Below are 24,932 nucleotides of genomic sequence, written 5' to 3'. Positions count from 1 at the left end.
TCCTGAGTTACTGTGGGAAATCAACCAAATTTTTCCTTACCTCCGTACTTTTTTATAAACTATTTCTTTTTGCCTTTTCTTTGCATGTGCTTTCTATTTATATCCTAAACAATTACAGTCATGGATGTCATTGTACTGTGAACAGTGATAGGCCAGCACAGTAAGCACAATTTTTGCTTTTTACATGAGCGCACCTGTAAAATATGTAAAATAACATAGGGATTTCAAGACAATTTCCAACTAGGTTAAGATTTTTGTTATAACTACCTCAATTAACATCTTGGGACTAAATTTTCTGTTATGACATGAGCAATTAGTGAATAGATATTTGATACAGGAAAATCTGCAACCAGCCATTTTCCCCACTGCATATTTTTCCATCACTCCCAGACATTTTGTTAGCCAATTTGAGAAACAGAAGTAGCATCTTACAGAAGAATGGTTTTCTCCAATTTTTTTATAGCAGATGGTTCCTCTTTGGAAAAAAATCTCCCAAATCATTGATGTTGGAAAGTCTGTTGTTCAGTAACTCCTTTGCAGTAACTACTATCATTGTACCAGAGGTTTTCCTACTAAAATGTATTTCCCAGTATATGCCAGGCTGTCTTTTTAACAAGTGAAGCAACTCACCTTGGGCACCTCTTGTTTGACAGAGTTATGCTGTAAAAGGTATGGCATTACCAGTTTCAGTGTGACCACACTAAGTAGGAGCCGTATTTGGTACCGTCTTCAGAAAACATGTTGACTTTTCTTCTTCTTTGTCTTGATTTTTCTTTCTTTTATTTTTAAACACCTACTTTTTTTCTTTATTTTTTTCCCCTTCCCCTCAATTCTGCAACTCCCTGTCACTACTGATTTTTCTATGTTTGAGACATTTTACATATGTTAGGCATTCGTTCTTTGTCCATGTTGTTTACATCAAACCTAAAACTGTTTTTGCCCAGCTCCTATGTTAGATTTTTTGCTTTGCTATCAGTAACTGGTCACAGGTGAGCTGTTAATACCATTGGAGTCCCAGTACCCTGTTACAAATGCATCCTCAAGGCCTCTGCTCTCTCCCCTGGACTCCCTCACACTGCAGCCGTATTCTAGGATCATAATTAGTTCATTCTGTACAGCACAACTACTTGTTATTTCTGTCTACATCTCATTAAAAATAAGCATCACATGATGCAATTTACAAAATTAAGGAAGACTAAAATAAATTAAGCAAGATCCACCTGACCCCTAGACATGTCCTGAGGCTTCTGGTGTTAGCTTGAAACCAAACCTGTGGCCTGATGTTTGAAATGGCAATGACAAGCATACTGGGCTGCCGAGCTACAGTGGGGACATTACTGCACTGGTTGACTGACTTCACTTGATCAGAGACTGTTGTTTGCCCAGATCTGAGGAGTCTTGAGGCAGGAGGGGAAAAGTATATAGTGCAAAGTGGCATTTTTAAAGCTGTTTATACAAGTTTTGTTAGAATACTTTTTTCCTTGACACCTTTGCAGTCAGAAAGAAACAGAATTGCATGGATTATTTGCTCTGGTAGCAGAAGAGCAGCACCTGACAGACAGCTTCCCTGGAACCTCCAGGGGCAGGATGAACACATTTCGCATGATGACAATGATGTTATAGAACCCAGCTGCCTAAGGGTGGGCTATAACTATCACAGACAGATACCTGGTTCACAGATTTCTCTTGATGTTTTCCCAGAAAAGACTCATAGAAGGCTACAGGATGATTAACTTTATTCTGGAAGTCTTCTAACCTGTAAATTTGTGATTGTATGCTCTACGTTCCAACTGTATACCAGAAGGCAGTTAATGTTGCCCATTAACCACCTTGTATTGAACATAATTACTTTTGATTAAAGCACCCAATGAATCCAAAAGGCTTAAAACTTGATACAAAGGCATGAAGACAAGTCAGAATTTTACTGGCATTTTTTTCTAGTAGGAATCACAACCATACTTAAAAGTTTATATTAAATATTTTATTTAAATTTTTGTCTTCAACTTCGAGCCACTGTGTATCATTAGTTTTTCTACACAAAAATGAAAAAGCCTCTTGCTACCCAAGTATTTTCTCTTTGTAAAGACACTTCTACACTGTAATCAAGTCACTTCTTGTTTTCGTTTGTTGTAAATGAAACAGATGGAGCTCTTTAAGCCTTTGCCAACAGCATGCTTTCTTTAGTTGTTGAATAAATTGTGTGTCTTTTCCTGCATTCTTCCACTTATTTTTAATATGGAACATTGTAGTTAATGTTTTATGCAACAGTATTTTACACATCAATACAACACAAAACCATTCTTGGTTTTTTAAATACATTTGAGATTTTTTTTCTTCCCCTCAGAGCACTGCAGTAGGGCTCATATGCTGAGGTCCTCAGCAGTCCTTTTCAGATCACTTGTTTCCTCACATACAGTTCAGCAGCTGTAACCTACATGTCTTTTTCTTTGCCTGTATCTGGCAGCTGCAAGTGACCAGAAGTGACCCACAGTACATAGAAAAAATGTACTGTGTAACTAAAAAAAAAATTACCACAGGATTTGAGTTAGTGTATATGCTTGCTGTTCTGTGGAAGGGAGGTACCAGAAAGGAAGAGAGAGTGGAAATGAAGTGTCTTTTTAAAAGTCAGTGTTGAAATAATAGGGTAAGGGCTTTTCTCATCCACCTACAGAAAAAGAGGGAACAATGAAATGGCTCATTTGTCTCATTATGATTTTCTCATGAGAAAGACTTGAGGGGTGAAGACAGATTGAATGTGCTGAAAGCTGTACTGCTCTCTTTGTAAGAGTAGGATTTTCCATCTACCCCTCTGTAGTTTAAACCATGCACATTTATGGTGTGCATGAAGAATGTGTTTGCCTACTAGTGTTAATATTTTCATCTTTTGTTTCTCTTGTCTACTGCATTCTGTACTTACCTTCATTTTATCTGACTAAGACAGAAATGTGTTTTGACAGAGACACAGTGGAGAAAAAGATTTGGACAGAAGCACTGGGTTCCAAAGTGGGAGCTCTCTTATCACACCCCAAGTAACTTAAGACCTTTACTCTACCATGTGGCAAAGCAAATTTCCAGACAGTCAATTCACTAATTCACTGTATGAACATAAAAGCCTTTGGACCTTCTTCAGTGTTACAGTGCGTATGCTCTGTAAAATATATAACTCTAGAACAAAACAGTAAATATTATCTATTCCATCCTCATCCCAGCAGAAAACCTATACTATACATACATTATTTCTCTCATATGTTTGTCTCACCTTAAAGAAGTCCAACAGCATTCCTTATTTTCCTCAAGCAGTCTTTCCAGTGTGTTCTTATACTGAGCATCAGAAGTAGTTCCTTATCATCTGATCTTTCACTGTAGTTTAAATGTAGATTATTTCTTACTCTGTCTGCTACGAATATGGAGAACTAAAGACATTTGCAGAAGCCTTTTCTTATTTTGTAATTATCATAATTTCTATTCAGATATTCTTTATTTAGGCTTTAGACCCCACTTGTTTTGTTTATCATAAGAAGTCAGGCTGTCAAGTTCTTTGTCACTCCTGTCATCTATACATGGACTGTTTTCATTTGGTCCACATTTTTGTTGAATGCAGCTCACTGCACAGTGCAAAGCACTCCAAATGAAGCTTTACTCCAGCTCAATGAGAATGGAAGGATTATTTTATGCTTCTAAGTGGTTATGTTCCTTTTTATATATCCCAGCACACTATTTGATTTGAAACAAAATTCTGGAGTTTGTTCCTAATTAACTGGTGATTTGCTGTATTTCGAGATCTTCAACTTGTTCTGAGTGGATAACATTTGTTATTTCAAACTCTATCTCCAATTTGTCAAAATTTCTGAAGACTTCTAATCCTGTCCTCCAGTATACCTTTTCATGTTGCCACCAATAAGCTTACTCCATTGTCAACCATCCAGACTGTTATTGAAAAAAATGAGTGGAACTAGATGGGCAGTAGACCGCTTCAAAATCTTTATACATTTTGGTAGGAAAACCACAGATAACTAATGTATGAATATGGCTTTCCAACATTTTTTATTCACCTCATATCTTGTAGTTCATATCCAGTACAATTATTAGTATTTCACATGAAACAGCAGCAGAAACATAAGTGAAATCAAGGACTATGATATATGCCACTTCTTCTTTTTTTCTATAATCCACAAGGCCTGGAACTGTAGTGTAGGACGGAATTGGTTTGCTTCCATAAGCTCATTTTTTTGTAAATTATTTTATACTTTAGGTTCTTACAACTAATCAATTTAGTAAGTTTGTCCTGTATTTCCTCCAGGAAAAGAAATTACACAAGTGGATCTATAATTTCCCAGCTCTGTCTTTTACTCTTTTTTAAAGGCAGACTTTATTTAGAGTCTTCAGGTACTTTACCTATCTTACACAAGTTTGCAAAGAAAACTGCTGAGCTTTCATCAGCCACTAACCAAATGTAAAGTTCATCAAACCAGCCTGTATGAACATCTAACTCATGTGATAATTCTCCAGCCTGCCTTTTCTGTTCAATACTGAAGTTTTGTCCTTTAATCATAGGTATTAATTAGGGTAATGATCTGATGCAGTTGACCTTTTTACTGATGGATTAAGCAAAAACAGCATTAAAAATCTGGCATGATTACCATGATCAGTGTCCATCCTTCTCCATTTAATGGCAAACCACACTTTTCATTCATCTTTAATGCTGAAGTTCTTACATCATCATTTCTTGTTATCTTGACCATCCTACAATAGCTACGTCTTATTCAGTGCCTTTGCCAGTCTGATTTCATACCTGCCTACTTGCGCTGTACTTCTTAAGCTATCCTTAGTAACCTGACATTGTTTTGCTAGTTGGGCATTTTCATCCTTTCAAAATCAGGAAGTATCAGATCGGTCTCCTAATACCCCATGCCTTCCTCCCACAAAACGATAACTGGTCCTGCTGCAGCACCTTCCTTAATTAGCCTTTTAATTTAATTCAACCTCCCAGCAGGTTTCACATAAGAAATTTTCTGCATTCTTTGATTTCTTTTTCTGAATTTCTTTGTTATTTTGTTCACCCTTCTCTCCTTCCCTCTCCCTTTCCATGGATCTTGATTGCTCTCACCCACGTTCTTTGCATTCCTCTCCTCATTTTCAGATACTACTTTGCCTTTTCATTTGGAATCAAATCTCAAAAAATCTGTTTGTTGTTGTCTTTTCCACTATCACACGACAAATTGCAAATAGCACATTCAGAAATCTTTGAATTTTTGAATGATGCTTCACTTCCAAAACAATGTTTTGGTAGTTAATACTCTTAAGTCCTGTATTCTTAAAAATCCTGCTAGTTTTCTTATATATTTAAAAAACTAAAAAAACAAAACCAAACAACAAACAAAAAATGCCTATAAAACCCTAAGCTTTCATTCTACTGGTTTTACTGGACTTGTGATCTGTAGTGAATGATTAAATGTAGCAGATAACAATGAGTGTGCAGTATTTCCCACATACTTGCTAAGTCTGATCTAGAGTCTATCATTCTCCTTGTCTATGAGCTTCTGCTTTGTTCCCCTTACAGCCTTTTCTAAATAATTATTTTAGAGAAACAGTGTAAAGAGGAGGGTTCCCCCCGCCTTCTCATCACTTTTCCCTCTATCAATTGTATGATTTTTACATAGATTCTATTTTTACCTGTTAGGTCAAAGAATATCATATGGTTAAGAAAAAGCGCCAGATTATGCCCTCTGCCAGCCATGTATTTATTGATGGAATGAATCTATAATTCTCTGAGTGCTGGTTACCCCAGAAACCCCATGTGATCCTTGAATTCAGCTCCTTAGAATGAGATTCCTGGGAGGCATTACCTGATATATCCAATTTGAGTGACACAAGGATCCTTCCACCACTTTCTGTGTAGAATACCAGTGGCCATTCTGCTTGCTTACATCTGTCACAGCTACAGTTTTCCTTCTATATGGCTGGAGTAGCTTCTGGTGTTCATGGAAACTCTTAACCTCTACAGTTGTTCTTTCATTTTAGATCAATTTTGGATCAGAAAGATCACAATATAAGTTATACCAGGGTAGGGCTTGCTCTGTATTAATGCAGTGCACTATAGAGAGACGAGGAACTGTGGGTTTTCTTTGGTATGCCAAATGAGTTAATTGTTTTCATACTCCACCTCGTATATTGTCTTCTAGATAGTCTTCTATATATTCTCCTATACTTCTTTTGTTTCAGATTTGAATTAATTTGAATTCCAACTCAATCAACTCTCTTTAAATGCAGAAAAATGAAGAAACAGTTGAGGAAATTTGTGGTTTTCTGTTGGGATCTGAGAAATTACTGCATTCATCTAAACATGGAAGCAGCCTTGAGAAATATTTTTCTTATTATTGTTACTAAGGTTATTAAGTCTCTAAAATATTTTTTAGAATGTGGCATATAGTCAAACTAATTATGGTGTTCAGATGTAATGCTACAATACACAAAACATATTTGCAAATGTAGGTCAGACTTATTCCTTTAAAATATTTAATTTGTTCACTATCAGCTATGATCTATGAATATCTCTGGTTTTAAAGCTGTTAAGTAGAAATAGTGTTTCCAACCCAGAAAACTTAAATTATGCACTTGTCACTTGCACTGTGAAGTGGCTTTTCTGCTTTCACAAACCCAGCATGATTTATAGCTTTAATGTTTAATTTTCTTTTCTTTCAGACAAAAACTGTTCCATGGATATTGATGAATGCTCCTCCAAGCCCTGCAAAAATGGAGGCCATTGCCATGATTTGATTGATGAATTTTACTGTAGCTGTTTGCCAGGTAGGAAGTCAGATACTTAGGTGAGAAATGTTCTGTGGTATTTAAGAACGAAATACAGTTTTTCATTAACACACAACTAAGTAGTCACTTATTTTGCTTGACAAGAGAGAATGACCAAGCAAATATTCTTTAAGCAAACTCTACAATTACTATGCAGCTGGTATCAGCAGAATTTATTTACAAGATATAACCTGTGTACCAGAAATCCTGCCTTGTAAACTGATGAATGAAGAGTCTTGGAAATCAACCAATACTATCAGTGGTATTCACTCTAGTGTCTTTGAGGGATTCTGAATTTCTAAATCTTTCCCAAAGTTAGTTTTTTTTCTTTAATGTAGAATGATATTGTTTCAGGCTTTCTTACTAGAAAATGTTAGCTTTTAAATTTCTTATGATACTCTGAAGGACAAAAACATAGGGGGAGTATTTATACAGTAGTTGTCATAAGGGTTGCTGTGGTGGGTTTGTCCTGTTTGTATGACATGTGGCCAACCAAATCCACTCTATCACTTCCCTCCTCAACCGGACAGGAAGACATCACTCACCAATTACTGGCATGGGCAAAACAGACTTGACTTGGGGAAATTAGTTTAATTTGTTACAAATTAACAATTTGTTTAATTTATTGCAAACCAGAGTAGGATAATGACAAATAAAAACTTGCTGTCATTTAAACCCAGCCCGTAACTCAGAACCATTCAGGCGCTCACTCACTCCCCCTTTCACACTCCCTGGGTAGGATGAGGCGGAGAATCAAAAGAATGTAAACCTGGACTGAGATAAGAACAGTTTAATAACTGAAGAATGATATACTACTATGGGAAATAACAAGACGAGAGAAAATAAAACTAAAAGGGGAAACTAAAAACCAACCAAACAATAAACACAAGTGATGCACAATACAACTGCTCACCACCTTCCAACAGATACCAAGCCCAACCTGAGCAGTGATCTGCTCTTCTGGGCAACTCCCTACAGCTTATATACTGGACATGACATGCTGTGGTATGGAATACCCCTTTGGCTAGTTTGGGTCAAGTGTCCTCTCTCTGCTTCCTACTGGCTTCTTGTGCCTTTCCTCACTGGCAAAGCATAAGAGACTGAAAAGCCCTTGACCAGGATAAGCACTACTTAGCAAAAGCTAAGACATTGGCGTGTTATCAGCATTGCTCTCAGACTAAAGCCGAAACATAGCACTGCACCAGCTACTGGAAAAAAAACAACACAAAAAAAAACAAGCCACAAACCAAAACCAAAACCAACTGTTACAGCTGAAACCAGGACAAAACTAAACCTTAACATCTTCCCCTCATTCCTCCTTTCTTCCTGGGCTTATCTTTACTCCTAAATTCTCTACCTCCTCAGACAGACAGGGAATGGGGGTTGTAGTCATTTCATCAGATGTCTCTGCCACACCTTCCTCCTGAGGGGAAGACTCCTCACACTCTTCCCTGCTCCACTGTGGGGTCCCTCCCACAGGAGACAGTTCTGTACGAACTTCTCCAAAGTGAGCCCTCCCACAGGCTGCAATTCTTGTGAACTACTCCAGCATGGGTCTTTTCCAGAGTGCAGTGACATAAGAACAGACTTCTTCTCTGTGGGTCCCCCACAAGTCCTGCTGCAAACCTGCTCCAGCATGCGTTTCTCTTACCATGGGGTCACAGGTCTTACCAGGAGCCTGCTCCAGCACGGTCTTCCCACAGGGTTTCCTCCAGGACACACCTACCTGTTCTGTTGTGGGGTCCTCCCACATGGGGCTGCAGGTGGAGATCTGCTCCACCATGGACCTCCATGGGCTGCAGGTGGACAGCTGTCTGACCATGGTCTGAACCACAGGCTGCAGGGGAATCTCTGCTCTGGCACCTGTAGCACCTCCTGCCCATCTCTTTGTGTTCATTTTTTGGAAGATGTGCTAGGATCTTGGATCCTTTGGAGATACTGCTGATGTTCATCTTGCCCTCAGACTCCTGCCTCTGGTTGCCCAACCAAATGGGAGTACTACCAAAGGGAGACCTGGAACAAACTGAAGAGTGATTACAGAGCACTAGGAAAAGTGAAGAAGGGACTGGAGGAAATGAGGAAAGTCAAAGGCTTAAGTAGGTTTGGGCATGTCATGCAGAGGAGTTCTTGGCTGTGTGGCTGGAATTGCAGACAGATCTTTGGCTTTTAATTCTCCCTCTGAGGGACAGTGAGAGGTGTGTCCCAGTTGAGAAAGTGGAAAAAGAGCATTTTGGGCAGCAGGCTTCCTACCCTGCCAAGTGGTCTTTAAACTGGATACACCATTGGACAATAGCTTTAAGAAGGAGATGTGAACGCACATAAAGCAATGAGAAAATGCCTAGGTGGCAGAACAGTAGGGGAGGTTCTCACACTCGTGAAAGTGGCATAACTGAGAGAGTCCCTCTTTAGTACAAATGCAGAAATGCATGCAGCAGTGATGGAAACATGAGGAATTACAAGTGTGTGTGCAGTTGCACAGCAGTGATCTCATGGGATTTAGAAAGATTTGGCTGGATAGCCAACAGAGTGCTACAAGGGAAGGATAGTCGGTCTTTAAGAAAGATAAACTGAAAAGGTGAGACAGTTTCACACTATGCAAAGGAGAGTGTCTGGTATATATATTTTGGAATGAACGATGAGTCAGTCAAGAGCTTATTGGTAAGGATTAGCAGGCAAAACCACACAGGTTGTGTGGTGGGCATCTGCCATAGACCACCTGATCAAGAAAAAGTAAATGAAGCCTTCTTAAAACATCTTGAAGAAGTCTCATCATCACAGTTCTTCATACACATCTGCAACTTCAATGACCACAGTATTGGCTGGTGGAAGAGTGTCGCTAGCAAGTCTGGAGGTGATTATTTTTCTACTTGTAACTTGTGAAACTGCATCTGAAGGACTGCACCTAAATTTTACATTCTCCACTAAAAGAAGGGCATTGCCATATTGTGGCAAGTCCAGCAAAGGGCCAGGAAGATGGCCAAGGGCCTGAGCAATTTGGTGCACAAGGAGAAGTTGAGGTGATTTACCTGTTCAGCCTGAAAAAAAGGGTAATAGAATATTTTATTAGGGTTTATAACTACTTCCTTGGAGGATACATGAAAGGCAACAAGGCTGTTCATGGACGTGAAAATTGTGGTAACCAAGAGGCAACGTACCAAATTGGAATGCAGTAGCATTCTGAATAGATATTAGGGGCAAAATCCCCCCCCAAAGGTGGCTAACTGCTGAAACAAGCTGCCTGGAAAGGTTGTGGAATCCCAGTCCTTGGAGACGTATTCAGGTCTTGACAGGACAGTTACCTGAACTACCTCATCTAGCTGGTCTTGCTTTCGGTGAGGATCAGACCAGATGACCTCAAGAAGTCATTTCCAACATAAACTGTCTTGGGAGTCTATTACAAATGAGGAATCTTTGCCCAATTCTGTTGATAGTTTACAGATGTAATACTTCAGATAAGAAATTAATGGAACTACCTGAGCCTACACAGTTTGTAAGACCATAAACATTTGACCACATCTAAAAGTTTTCCATAACCTTCGTTTGTGTCACCTTTGTCAACCAGTCAACTTTGTAGCTGAAAAAGTGGTTGTCCATATGCAATGCTTTTCCAAAGCCAGAATTTGCACAAATGTTTAAAAATTTCTGGGATATTATTTTTTCCCATGTGTTAATTTAACCTTCCACTAGGAAATTGCCTCATACCTATACTTAATTTTAACAAGGGAAAAAAACAAAAGCAAGTGCTATAGTGGTGTATTAAAAAGTTTATTACAACAGTAGTTGATCATCTGGAAACTTTGCTTTGAACTGGTAAATCTCAAAGGAAGAGGTGAGTTGTCACTTTTTAAAGTTTATAACTTTTCCCCAGGTAATCTAATATTTAAGGAAATATTAATCTAGAAGATGTTGGATATGTAGAATGTGTTCAGAAAGACAACAAAAGTGATCAGTGGAATAGAGAAACTGTCTTATGAAAAAGCAAGGACCCTTTAAGTTTGTAGAAGAAAAGCATGAGGGAAAGAGAGGAAGCTTTGAAAGAAAATCATGATAGCAGGGGTTAAGCTGAAAGCAGAACTGCTGTTCACTGAAGGCTGTTCACAAGAAGCAAGAAGGTACTTGAAGAACTTTGTGGAATTTTGGACTAAAACTCACAAAAAAAACCTTTTAGTATATGACATTTCTTTGTTTGCATCACCATATGTGATGTAGCTAGAGAATTTATTCAGAAGGTTTGGTAAGAGATTAGACAAATTCCCAACCAAAAAGGCTGTAGATGGATATTAAAGGATCCTCTGATTTCTTTAATACACCCAAATGCTTGGCAGTTTCAAAGGGAGCAGACAGCTAGAAGTCACCAAGCTAATATACTCTCCCGAAATAGCATCTCTTTTTCTGCTCTCAGAGAGTTCTAGGCTAGATGCACCATTGCACTGACTACACAGGGTGTTTCTTAGGTTCTTACATGATGGTCTTATGTTTTTGCCTTTTAGAAAACCTTACATCTACCACACAGCTTCTTTACAGTTTAGACCTCAGTGATATATTATCCCTGCTATATCTAAGTGAATGCATAAATATTTCTTATTTCAGTGGGATTAGTGGATGGTTAGCATGATTCCTAAAGTAAACTGATTTTGAAGCAGAAAATTGGGTCAGTTGAGATGTTTGGATTGATGGATTCAACCTAGAATCAATTTTTGTTCAATTTAATCCACTGAATCAAAGGAGCAGTAATTCTGATTAAGAGTAAACTCACATACAGAAAAAAATAAATCAGATTCTTACTTTTGGGGATGTTCACTGTTATTAAAGTTTACTGTACCATGAAATAAGACTGTGAATTCTTGCAAGCCTTATTATGAAGTAGAAGCGTATACATGAAAGTTTTTACTCCAGGAGAAGGTGTTAGGAAGTAAGCATACTGTGACTCAAAAAATAAACTGAATCATGAAGATTACAGACAGGAAATGTTTAGGAAACCATTAATACCTTTGAGCTGCTGCTGCCCAAGAATCGTTAGCAAAGATTTTGTTGGTGCAATGCCATCCTCCCCTTGGCATGCCTTTTGCAGCCCCAGTGTCCCTGAAGCTGTATGCTTTGTGGTTCCCTGAACCCTAACCCTATACCTTAATGGGAAAGGCATCTTGGAGCTGAGGCTTTGTTCCCCATCACCATGGCTGGTCCAGATGAGAAAGGCAAGGAAGGTGCAGTGTTGGTGCAGTGCCCATTCTCCCCTTGGTATGGCTTTTGCAGTCCCAGTGTCCCTGGAGCTCTAGGCTTTACCATAAAAGAAAGAAAAATGAATCTACAAAATGCTTAGATATAAAAGTATACTTTGTTTGACCTCAACTTCAGCTCTGGTATTTAGAAATGATTCAGAGCGGTTTCAGAGCTCTTGGCTTGTGGATAGGTCAAATAACGGAATGGCAGAAAAGAGCAGAGTTTAAGTATAGAACTGTCAGGTATAACTTGAATTCTTTAAAAAATACTAGAGAAAATGTAAAGGCGAACTCTTACAAGCATCTGAAGGCAACAAAAAAAATTGCCATCAGTCACTGGGTTACATTTATTTCTCAAAGCAAAATACTTGAAAGCGTTGTAATTTCTGTTCTCAGGTGGCAATAAGCTGTCTGGATAAGGAAGAAGTAGCATCATCATTCCTATATGGAAACCAAGGGAACAGTGTCTTATTGAAAATATCCCTAAATGAAACATAACTCACTTGAAAAAATAGTGAAATATTATAGTGATTCAGTGTGGAAAATAATTTCACTGGAAGTGCTTTGGGTCCACTGATGTTCTTCATCAGTGTTCTTCCTCAGTGACCTTGACTGAATTGGGAATATTGTGACTGAACTTGCAGATTGCACCAATGTCAGAAAGACAGGCAAAACCTCTAGTAATGTTCCGGAAGAGAATGAAGATGCTGTTGAGCAAAGGTGTGTACTCTTTGGCAGTCATAAACAAATACATAGAAATCAGGAACAACTAGGCAATAATCTGCAAAAACAGATCCAGAGAATTCGAGCTGAATGGGATTCAGCAACGTACTGGTGATGTGGAAAAAAGAAACCTCCTTGTTGATATATTTGGTCAGGAGTTCATGCAAGCAGTTCCTTGCCGTACGTCAGAATGTACTACTAGGCTTCTGCCAATCTGACCTTGCCTTGCTGACTTTGACTTCCCAGCTTGATCTAGACCTACCTTGTCACTGCATGCTGCCTTGTCATCACTGGGTCATGACCGACCCTGGTTACCAGCATTCAGTCTGCTCAGGTGTCCTGGGTTCAGCAGTAGCAGTCATTTTTCTCCTCCTTGGTAGCTGGTGCAGTGCAGTGTTTGAACTTTCAGCTTGGGAACAGAGCTGATAACAAGGATGTTTTGGTTTGGCCAAGGACTTTGTGAGCCTCATGCTCTGCCAGGGAGGAGGGGAAGCCAGGAGGAAGCAGAGACAGGACACCTGACCCAAACTGACCAAAGAGGTATTCCATACCACAGCACGTCATGCCCAGGATGTAACTGGGAGTTACCCAGAAGGGCTGGGAGACTGCGGGGTTGGAGGAGGTATGGGTTGGTGCTTGGTCGGGCTTGGGGGGTGAGTTATCGGTCGGCTGGTGGTGAGGTGTTGTATTCTCTTCCCTTGTTATTTCCTTTATCATTATTATCACTGGTGGTAGCAGTAGTGATTTGTGTTATACCTTAGTTACTAAACTGTTCTTATCTCAACCCGTGGGAGTTGCATTCTTTTCGATTCTCCTCTCTGTCCCTCCGAGAGCAGGGGGAGGGCAAGAAAAGGGGGGGAAGTGAGTGAACGAATTACCTGACTGGGTTTAAACCACAACATCAGGTCATTTGGATACTATGGGATCGTGTTGCTTTTGCGTGAGGCTGTGCTTTGTGCCCCTTGCTGTCATATTCCCTAGATGAATAATAAAAGTTGTTTAAATTATTAGACTAAACCTACCTGAACTTTACTAGTAACACTACAATGTGGTGTTAAAATGTAGACCTGCCATACAGAGTCACCACATGACATTACTGGAATGTGTTTTTCATCAACCACTGCCCATCTCTCAAAACCTATTAAAACTTATTGCTTCTTGAGGATTTGTGCCTCCGTATGGAGCTATAGGTATTCATGGAAAAAAATGCTATTCTCTGTAGTGCTAGAGTTTGGTGAATGAAGATTATTATCAGAAAAGTACTGGTGTCCATTAATTAGCGAGAAAACTGTAAGAGAACAGCTTGTTACCATTAGAGAACTCAGATTAATCTGACAATTTGTTAATTTGTAAATATGCCAGATAACTTGCATTCAGGTACACAGAGTTCATACTAACCTGTAATTTCAGTCTTGATTTCACAACGGACTGCATTGATGAAATGGAAATAACAATGTCCTTTAACTCTCCTGTGTAGGAACACTACCTATGTGTAGGTAAAAACGAATCTCCAGGGCTGAGAGGTCCAGGTGACTAGGACAAACTGGACAGCAGCAGCTGCCTAATAAAAACCTAGAAGGCATCCAGAAAGGCATGTGGATTCAGGCTCAGATGTGGTATGCTTCTAGCTCTGCAAGGTCCACCTGTGAGATCCATCCACTGGGAACTATCTGAATCAGAAGTGATCTTAGAGCAAGTCCATCTCAGAGAAAACATCAGTAGCCTAGATGAAACATCCTTTTGAATTGACTGTGACAGGTACATCAGCTTGCCACCACTGTCACATATATGTTTACCATAAACAACCTGATGTGACTGAGGCAGAACTCTGGTGTCAAGAATATTTTAAAATGTACATGTATTTGTTGATACCAAAGGGAGTGAGAGGTAAGCAGAAGGTGGACTCACTGCTATTTAAGATTCCTCTCCAGACTAAATTGAATTCAAATGATGTGTGTAAGTCTTTGCTGAAATAAATGTTTTTTTTTAGTATTCCTGCCAGAAAATCATAGTATAAAATTCAAAGTGAGTTATAATGATGACTTTTCAGCTGCCAATAGAGCTTTTTAAGGAACATCCAGTGAAATATTATTTCATCAGAAAACGCTGACATGATGTGCTAAAACCTGACTTTTACACTAGGATCTTTATTCTTTTCACTTAGTACTTAGCTGAGAAAATTTTACAAAAGTTTCAAAACTACTGAATTACCTCAAACCTAAATTGCAGAAAATTGCAAATCTGTTGAAATTATTTTTTCTTAGAATATTTCTCTATTTATTCCAGGAATGGAATATGTAGGTAAGTAACTGCAGTACGAACACCCTAAATACTCATAACAACACATTCATACAAGGTGTTTTAACTTTCTTTTGGATTATGTGTACATAAACATAAGTTTTGACTTACCCTGAGCTAGACTGGTAAATAAAACAATTGAATTTCTCACTGGAACAGAATACCATTTTTCAGATTGCAGCTGTTATTATATCAGGAAGTCTGCTTGTGAAAATGAGCTGTCATCAGAGAATACAAAAGCTTTCTTAAAGTTGGATGTGTATGATTTCTCAGTCTCTTTAATTTTGGACAAGTTTTTAAGACTTTTAGAGTGTAATTCTGTTATTGTAATCTAACTGTGAAGTGTCAGTTGTCTTTATGGAGAATTAGTGGGGTTTGATCTCAGAGTTCCAGAAACCATATACACAAGAAGGATACAACAAAGAAAATTGCGTCTTCCACAGTGTGTTTTATTGTTGTAACCAGTTTCTTCAATACAACAATCCAATGTATTTATTAGAGCAGATGGTCACAATAAATCACTTTCCTGTTGTATTGCCTGAGGTAACAGCAGCATTTTTTTCCATGTCTTTCATCCAAAGATGATTTTTACTCTTTATTACTCTTTCTCTATTTTTTTAAACTATGCTATTAATAATTGCATTTTTTTTCCGTTTTTATATTTTGTATACATTTTGCAATAAGTAAAATCATTATATTTGAAATTTGAGAAGACCCAAGCAAAAGTATTATTTCATTATGATAGGAGTTGAATGACAAAAACAATATCAATCGCTTTTACCTCAAAAGCTGAACAAATAAAATGGCTTGTATGTTATTATCACATCCAGTGCAAATAAGGAGAAATTCAAAACCTGTTAGTATGTAAGAAACTTAATGACAGTGAAAATATTTTCTGAGTTTTCAAATGAATTTATTAAATTCTCACATTTGTTTCTTTCAGTCTCTTTAAGCTTTTCCCAGCTGTAATTTTAACAGGAAGCATTAACTTTTTCCCCAGAAGTAATATTTGTTCACTAAAAATGCATGAATTTGCATTAAACCCTGCTGGCCCTGACAATAAAGCTTAATGTGAGGGTCCAGTTAATAGCTTCAAATGTATCTGCCATCCAGAATATAAGGAGCCATATAGTGAAATTGCCATAAGTCACTGTGTGGCTGGACTATGTCAGAATGGATCACAATGCAGTGATCTCTCTGGAGAGTTTAAGTGTCACAGTCTGACTAGTAAAAATCGCTTTTGTCATGAGGCATTTGGGTTTGTCAGAAAGAAATGTCTGAAGAATGTAAATGCAGCATTTCATAAATAAAATAAAAATTAAAAAAATACTTTGCTGTTACATTTCCATTATCTGAATTCATAAAATGTCTTTTGAGTGCCTGTACCAGAAAAATAAACCTACACCTGCTCATTTAGTTTTATATTTGTAAGTACTATTCTATTTATATTTAAGCACTGCTGCTGAATCTGTTTTGATGAGAAACCTTACACAAAAAAGTTGTTGAATAATAAAATTGGTCTCTGAAAACCACCACTCTTTGTTCTTCAACTTAGTACAATAATTTTATATATTTTTCCATGCTGCAATATTTTGGTAATTAATTTAAAACACAGAAATAAAAGCATACATAGGTTAAGATATTTATTTGCAATCTATACAGTTAGCATGAATATTTTTTTTATCTTGTCTTTTCTATATTCAGTATCTCTGCGTGGATGACAGTCATATAAGCACATGTTACAGTTATATTGTATACCCGTTACCATCATTGATTAATGTTTCCATTTTACTTCTTTATCATAATTTTTTATATTAGTTTTATGTAGTACTTCAGTAAGCAGATGTTAACAGCTCTTGATGAAGGCAAAAATGAGATATGCTTAAATTTTTAATATCAGTCAACAGGGAAGAATTCTTCAGTTATGTGAAAGCATTGCACAGCTGGTGTTTGGGATGGAATAGAAACATAGCTTGAAGACACTTTTCTGCATCTACTTATTTAGAAACCAAAGTGACTGCATGTGTAGGGCAGCTTTAATGTGCATTGTCTTGTATTTATGCCTCAAAGGGTTGCTATAGAAGCCAAGATTTCTAGAGTACAGTATCTTTCAGCAATTTACTTTGATGGTCAGAAGTTGCTGTCTTACCTCATGTAACCAGCTGTTCAAAATCTAAAAAATCTTCCAGATCAGGAGTTCTTCAGTTGTGCCCTAAAGATATGGTTTACATTTCCTTTAATTTGAAGACTAGTCTCAAACAGGATTAAACTTTTAATATTTTGTCATAATCTATTACTTAATAAAATCTACAGAAACAGGGTTATGTTTAATTTTAAAAGCTATCACAGCACTCTATAGGAATACACATATTTCTAACAACTTTAAATGAGGCTGCTTCTACTTTCTCCTTATTGAGTAAAATGCTGATGAGCGCAAGGTCAGATATAGAGTAACTCAATGGCACACCAGAATCTCTTCTGGCAATACCTATGCTACTGAAGAGTACCATTCTTTTATAAATCTTTACTGAAATTAAATGAAGTGACATGTGAAGTTCAGCTCTTCAGCCAGACTTGGTATCCAAGTTTTTAAGACATTGGAATTAATGATATTTAGCTCACTGAAGTAAATCTCTAGTTAAAGTCTTTAGTGACTTTTCATGCTGTAATTATTAAATTATAATAAATTGGTCCAGTCTCTTTTGATCTTTTCCAGAACATTATTTTGCAAGAATCTAAAAGTCTTTAGAAAGTTTTAGTGTTTTGTTAATAAAAGAACTGAAAGTAATACTTCTTATGCTTTAATTGACTCATTTGTTATGACAAAAGTCACAACAAAATGTCTAAAGTTGGAAACCTGGCATTTATGTTCAGCACTTGCAACCTTGCTCCACATTCAATGAGTGAATTTTTAATTCCTTTATATCAATTAATAAAAAAATAGCTATTGGATGTGAAAACAACTGGGGTTTAGTGAAAAAAAAGAATATTTATTTACAACTATTTAGTGTGTATGTTTTAAAATAAAGGTGTTGTTATCAGTGAACCATGTGACTTAATTTCTGGGTGATGGCTTCAGAAACTAGAATACTATGGCCAATATAGCTTAGCTGTAAAATGTAGATTCTCATTTTATCTTAGATTTTCTTTTTAAATTTTTGTGCTTATGTAGCACTTGACTGAGAAGCACAGGTACTCAGTATTTCATCAGATTAGGTTTCTTATTCACTGTAAGTTAACTGGTTCAAAAAATCAAAATCAATAGGTTGCCTAATCTGTTGGATCTTGTAATATCAGCTTTATTACAGAATGTATTGGGACAATTTTCTTTTTTTTTGGCTTGGAAACAGGATGTTTTCTTAGTGTGGTCTACACAATACCACAATAAAAATGAGAAGGCTTTCATCAACAGTGTTTTTATTGATACTTCAATAAAAATGGGAATATCTGCATAAAACCTCTTGAAGAATTTGGCATTCTACCAAATTCTCTTGAAGACCCATTGTAACTTGAAGGGTTTGTTTTATTATTGCGAGTATGGCTTTCTCCTGGAGTTCTTTTATTCCATTTAGAACTGCTTTGATTATGAAACTGAAACTTTTAAATGTTATTTTTAAATATAAGTAAAGAACATAAAAGTTCTCATCAAAATTTGTTTTGCCTTCCTCTGTTTTCTCAGACTAAATGTGATAATACATTTTTTCTGTCTTCTGTTACTCTATTTTTCATCAGGTTTTACTGGTCAGTTTTGTGAAGCAGCTGTTGCTGCCTGCCTGTCACAACCATGTGGAGTCTCCAGCATCTGTAAAGACATAGTGGATGGCTACCTTTGTTTCTGTGCACCTGGTTTTATAGGTGGGTTCAAAGGAGTATTGTTTAACCTGATTAAGTCAGTCCTAAACTATAGAAAAGAAGGTTATTCAAAAGTAGCAATACATATTAATTAGCCATGTGCTACTGATTCAGAAAGAAGCAACTTTTATTTCCTGGCACACAGACGTACTTGGCTGTGTAAGAGTATTCAGCTGTAAAAAAATAATGACTACAAGAGACTATTTCCACCCTGATAATTCTTACTTTATACTATTTTAGACAGGGTGTCTTACACTGGTGTGATTGCAACTCCCAGCCATATGCAAGCTGGTCTTAATCTGTCTGCTTTGTGTTTCCTGTAAGAGTAAGGCTGCAGTAACAAGGGCCTTAACTGCCAAATACACATCCGAGATCCTGGACAGGTTTAACTATTCATGCTTAAGCTTACCCCACCACTTCATTGTCATTAGTACAGAGTCTGACTAGATTAAAATTACTAATTAAAATTAGTTTGGTTATGTCAGCATACTGTCATGGTAATTTCAGAGTACAGGGTTAACAAAAAAAACAAACAAAAATAACAAACCCAAACAAATACAAAAAAGAAAGTCTTTCCAGACACAGTTTCAGATTTTTTTGACTTTTTGATCACCTCTATGATAAAATAATCAAGTGAAATAGGAATTCCCTGAGTGGCAGATCAGATCTAGAGCCCAGATTCATCCTATCCAGCTGCAGGGACTCTGATGGGTCTCCTGAAGCAGGAATAAGAATATTCTAGAATCTTTCTCAATAATTGCGGAAGACACAGACAACCAGAGGAATTCAGTTCTTGAGTAGACTTTACACCTCTTAAATTGTTGCTCTGTGTCCTAACGTAGGCATCCATTTAGATGATGGATCTGTAATTTAATAGCTGTAGTATTTGTGTCTATAATATAGTGAAATGCTATGTCTTGTTTCTATGGTTGGTTTCTTTTATTATCAAAATATAAAAGTAAAATTGATGTTATTATTGGTAATTCTTGATGAAGTCTTATCTTATTGAAATGTTTCTTTAAATTCCTAAATCTACATAATTGATTAATAATTTTAGGTCATACATTTTCTGCGTCCAAATGTAGTCCTCAAAATGCCTCTGAAACATTCAGGAACTTTTCACCTCCTTTTCAGGCATAAGTAATAGGAAATTTGAATCCATCATCTGTTTGGATAATTCACATGCAAAATGCACATAAACACTTTCTGATCTTTGTTTTACCTTGAAGGCCAGAAAAAATATTAGGTGCATCATTTTCAAGTGCAAATCCGTACCTATTCTTTTTCATTTCTGTGTATCTGCATATTTAAAAATATATGGCAGTATCTAACATTCTATTAGTTTCAAAAAAGATTTAAAATATCTAGCCATAATATGAAGCTTTACCAGTATTTCCCATAAAGATCTCCTTAAAAAAAATAATAAAAAAAAAAGAAATAAATGGAAAAAGAACCCCAACATTATAGAAAAAGACTGTGGTATTTTAATATTTGGTATTAGAAATCATTCTTAAACTTTTATGTTGCTTCAGGGAAACTCAAAACTTTATTGCTTTTAAAATATGAAAAAATGAATTTTTTTTATTACCTCTGTAAATTAATCTATACAATTCTCATCAGATCTTTGTTAAGTATTATATATTCAATTCACTTTTGCCTTTAATCAACAAGAAATGAATTCCCCAAAGACAATTCAGGGCTCATTGATAAAAGTTCTCTGCACCTAACCTCAGTTATTTCATTTTATTGTTGCTGCTTTCACTGGTAACTCACCACCATGTGAATGAATCCTTCACTTATTTCCAGGTAATAACTGTGAGACTGAGGTAAATGAGTGTCTTAGTGACCCTTGTCACAATGGAGCTACTTGCGTTGATCATCTGAATGCCTTCAGTTGCATCTGTCAAGATGGATTTCAAGGTATTAAAAAATCATAGAACTATAACTTCATAAATCTATTTTGAGTGTTACACCAATTTTTTAACACATTGGATGAGATGCATGTATACTTACTTTAGTGTCATCAGAGGTTGTAAATATGCAAATTCAGCATGAGTGCATCTTGACTGAAGTTATCTAATTTGCTTTTATGACAGCATAGGACTAGGTGTTTTTTACTGGCTGACGGTTTAGATGTTGAAAATGAACCAGTGGGAAGATCAATGAAATTTTGCAAATAGGAGATACTATTTTCTGTAAGCTTTTTAAACTGCTAGCAGATTTAATGTAATAGAATCAGAGAAAAAAAATGGGAAATTTTTTTGTTCTTGGCATATTTGTACAATTTATATAAAAAATGTAATCACTTTGATAAGCGCATGCATTAGTATCTGCACCTATTCTTTACTTTCAGCTCAGATTAAGAATTTAAATTGCATCCACTTTATTTTTAGTGAATCATATTTTAAATATCATGGATTTTTAGTCACTGATATACAAAACAACCTGTAATTCAAATGTTACAGGGCAAAATGTTACAGGGCAAAATATTACATTTCTACCATTAGCTATATTCAGAACAGCTATCATTTGCATTTTTAATTAGTAAGATTTTTTGAACTTCCCAAACCACACAATTGATGTAATTTTTCATTTATTCTTCAAATGATAAAAAAATTAAGTTTCCCTAGAAATATTAGCAATTGAGTATTTTATACTTTAAATAGCTATGTGCTTGTTATTTATAGTCTCGACTGGAATACATTGTGTTCTTGTATACATTGGACCTCTTTTTCCATTTTTTGGGAGTACCTCTGTTGCCTTATCATGAACACAAGGAATATTTTCTCTCATGTGAGTGCAGTGCAGTCTGTCATATTTAATGCAATTTTTTTCGATTCTTCTCTATTTATGTAGTAAGAAAATTGCTTGAAGCCTTGGGAATCTGTTCAATGACTGTAGTTTTTATTTTTTAAGAAAACTAGTGAATAGCTTAAACATTAAAAATATCAACATACTGTCATAGATGGCTAAATTTGAATGTAAAAAGGATGTCAAATGGATTCCAGCATGTGAACTATCTTCAGTTAAAGATGGTATTTAACTCTATATGCTATGCAGTAACTTCTCTTCTCTTTGCCTGATTGTATATTTATAGGCACAACTTGTGAAGCAAACATAAATGAATGTCACTCTTCTCCATGTCTTCATAACGCGTCATGTGCAGACCTTATTAGTGGTTATGAATGCAGCTGTCTGCCTGGCTTTACTGGTGAGTTGTATTCATAGAAAACTTTGCTCTTCACATGGAGGTAGTCCACAAAACATCCATTAAGGCATTATTGACTAATTTGCTTGTGCTTCCTTCTCATTTCTCTTTATCTGCCCTGGTCTAATGTTTCATTTGTATTACCAACAAACTGGAACACTGACTCCATCTGTAAAATAAAGAGCACAAGATAAATTAGCCTGCATTTAAAAAGGCCTTCAAAGCTTCCACACAGAGGGAAGATTAGTTACCATTTAGCAACTCAAAAATAAGTTGTTATATGTTTGTGGTGATAAGAATTTAATGGATGCTGACATTATTATGTGTCTCTTTATTTGGCTGATTTATATTAGTTTCTCCTCACAAGTTGCTTAAGATTCTTGTGGTGCAAATGAATTAGAAATTGGCACCTGCTTGTTTTAACGTACGCTCAAATCTTTCATCTTTTCAAAGGTGCAAGATGTGAAACAGATATAGATGAGTGTGCTTCATTTCCCTGCAAGAATGGAGCCACCTGCATTGACCAACCTGGTAATTATTTCTGCCAATGTGTGGCTCCGTTTAAAGGTAATGAACACCAAGGGAGAGGGGAAAGCAAACATAATTAACTTTAGAAAGCATTTCTGTCAATTGTCTGAACTCATTTCACCTTCCTACAGCATTATTAGTCCTTCATTTTCCCAGGCAAAGCTTTTAAAGTGACCAGCCAATTATGCCTTAGGCTGCAAGTAATGTTGAGTAAACTTTGTTTATAAATCTATTACGAGTTTTTATTTATTAATAAAACTGGATACTTTCAAGTTAGTTTGTTAACAGAATAAGATTATTTTAAAAATTATTACAAAATTAGGCTGCCTTTGCAAAGATTGGTTGCTTTTCTACACATTTTCCTCCCTAATTTGATTGATCAATCTCTAAATTATTTTTTCATTATCAGAAAACAATTTATAGTTATCTTGGAATCCATAAATTTTGTGTGATTATTTCTATTGAAATTTAAAAGAATGTATTTAAAGGAAATACACTTAAAAAACAAGCTTTATTATGATATTTTCTTAGAAATTTTGAGGGTTTAATTTTAAACACTCACTGCTACAATAATATAAAATAACAAATTGTGTTGTTTCTTAAGCAAATCTAGTTCAAGTGATAATCTCAATTATAGGCACTTGTTGATTTATAAATGAAACATCAGCACATTTTTTCCTCCTGCAGTTCAATGTAATGGTATATATTTAGGATTCTGGAATAATCATTCAAAGGCAATTTTCTTGGTATATTGAGACAGCAGGGCTTTTTCCCTTTAGGGAAGATTGTTGAATTAAATTCATCATTCGTGAGAAAAGAGTGAGCTCTAATATTTGCTCTGATTATTTTAGTTAATGGTCAAAATTTAGTTTGTTGTTTTTATTAGTTATAATTTATGTTCCGCTAAATAAAATGTAGTATAATACAAGTAAATGAGTACTGCAGTATCAGACTTGCTTCTGCTCAGAAAGATGTAAAATAATTTTCAGTGCATGGTTAGAAATACTGGTCTCTCAAGTAACTGTTTCACAAGGAGAAAGATTTTCAGAGGACTTTAGTATTAATTTTGATATTTAAGTAAATGATCAAAATTTCAGAAAGTCAGTGTTTCTGTAGTTACCCTTCAGGAAGCTAGCAGTGTCTAACAACTGATAGAAAAGTTAAACCCTGCTGCAAAGATTTGTAAGTGGTAGCTGAGCTTCTCTAAAAACATAATATTCTTGGTACAGAATGTCTAGAATCTATAGGATTCTTGTTGAAATACAAGATTCTTTGCGATTGTTTACTTCTTTACAGGGTTTTCTCAGCACTTTTCAAGATCAAATTCTTGTGTTAATGTTACCTAGATTTATGGTGTTATAAATAAAAGCATAATTAGTTTCATATGATAACTTTACCTCAGTCTTACACCATCTGTTTATTTAGTATTAAACTCCTGTAAATGTAGTCTTCAGTAGCTTCGCTTTTGCCCTTGGTTTGGGGGAAGCTCAAGATGTGATTAAAGGAAAAAAAATTTATACCAGATTATGTTATTACTGAACAGATTCCTGTGTAAACTCACACAGAAATCCTTGAAGTTACTGAGCATATGTTGCAGCTAAGGCCAAATGGAGGAACAATAATAGCATGCAGACTTATATAATATGGTTTTGCCATTTATAATAGTTATCTGTGTCACAAATACTATATGTGCTTGTGAATATATTCTAATTACCCTGACATGACAGTCGTATTCTCTGTCTGCTTTCACTGGTGTTATGTCACTGACCTGTATAGTACAAATTACTATTACAACTTTTACACCTCACACTTAAATGATGAAACGCTATTTACCATGCTGCTACTCACACATACTGTAGCATAATCTTCTTCTCATACAAGATTTAATCTAAGTAAATATCTAGTATAGTTGCTTCAGCTTTGTTCTAATGTATTAGTCCCTGCAAATATGCTACTATTTTAGAAATATCTCTCTCTTCTGCTCATTTTCTATCGTATCTGAGGTACAACACTGATAGTCCTGTATATTGGACATTTTTTATCACAGGACATTCTGAAATTAAGTTCTTCAGAAACAGAGAAAGGGATCAGCTGGTTTTCTGTTGCGCCCCCTACTGGCAAAGTAACTGTTGGAACTGGGAGCAGGAAGGAAGATGAACTTGATTTGGGTGCAGGACAAATAAAAGATTTTAATATTAGCAACAGGAGGCAAACAGCTCAGAAGTACATTCAGCTGCAGTTCTGGCCAATACATTATCACTGGTAGTCTTTGGCAGCAATTTATCTATTATAGTGTT

At 36.2% G+C, this 24,932-nt stretch overlaps 1 protein-coding gene across 1 annotated transcript in view; it reads left to right on the top strand.

The window, feature by feature from the left end:
• LOC134158324 (protein eyes shut homolog) overlaps nt 1–24,932 on the top strand; it is a gene marked incomplete at its 3' end in the record, with an annotated part of 365,244 nt that overhangs the window by 214,283 nt on the left and 126,029 nt on the right. The window contains exons 14-18 of the mRNA XM_062608120.1: nt 6,703–6,807; nt 18,780–18,902; nt 20,706–20,819; nt 21,997–22,110; nt 22,561–22,674. Coding sequence (XP_062464104.1) covers nt 6,703–6,807; nt 18,780–18,902; nt 20,706–20,819; nt 21,997–22,110; nt 22,561–22,674 — 570 coding nt within the window. The remainder of the gene's footprint in view (nt 1–6,702; nt 6,808–18,779; nt 18,903–20,705; nt 20,820–21,996; nt 22,111–22,560; nt 22,675–24,932) is intronic.

This window comes from Pezoporus occidentalis, unplaced genomic scaffold (genome assembly GCF_034315485.1).
Source record: "Pezoporus occidentalis ecotype Australia unplaced genomic scaffold, CSIRO_AGI_Poc_V1 ctg13, whole genome shotgun sequence".
NCBI lineage: Eukaryota > Metazoa > Chordata > Aves > Psittaciformes > Psittacidae > Pezoporus > Pezoporus occidentalis.
This window is presented reverse-complemented; position numbering and strand designations above follow the sequence as displayed.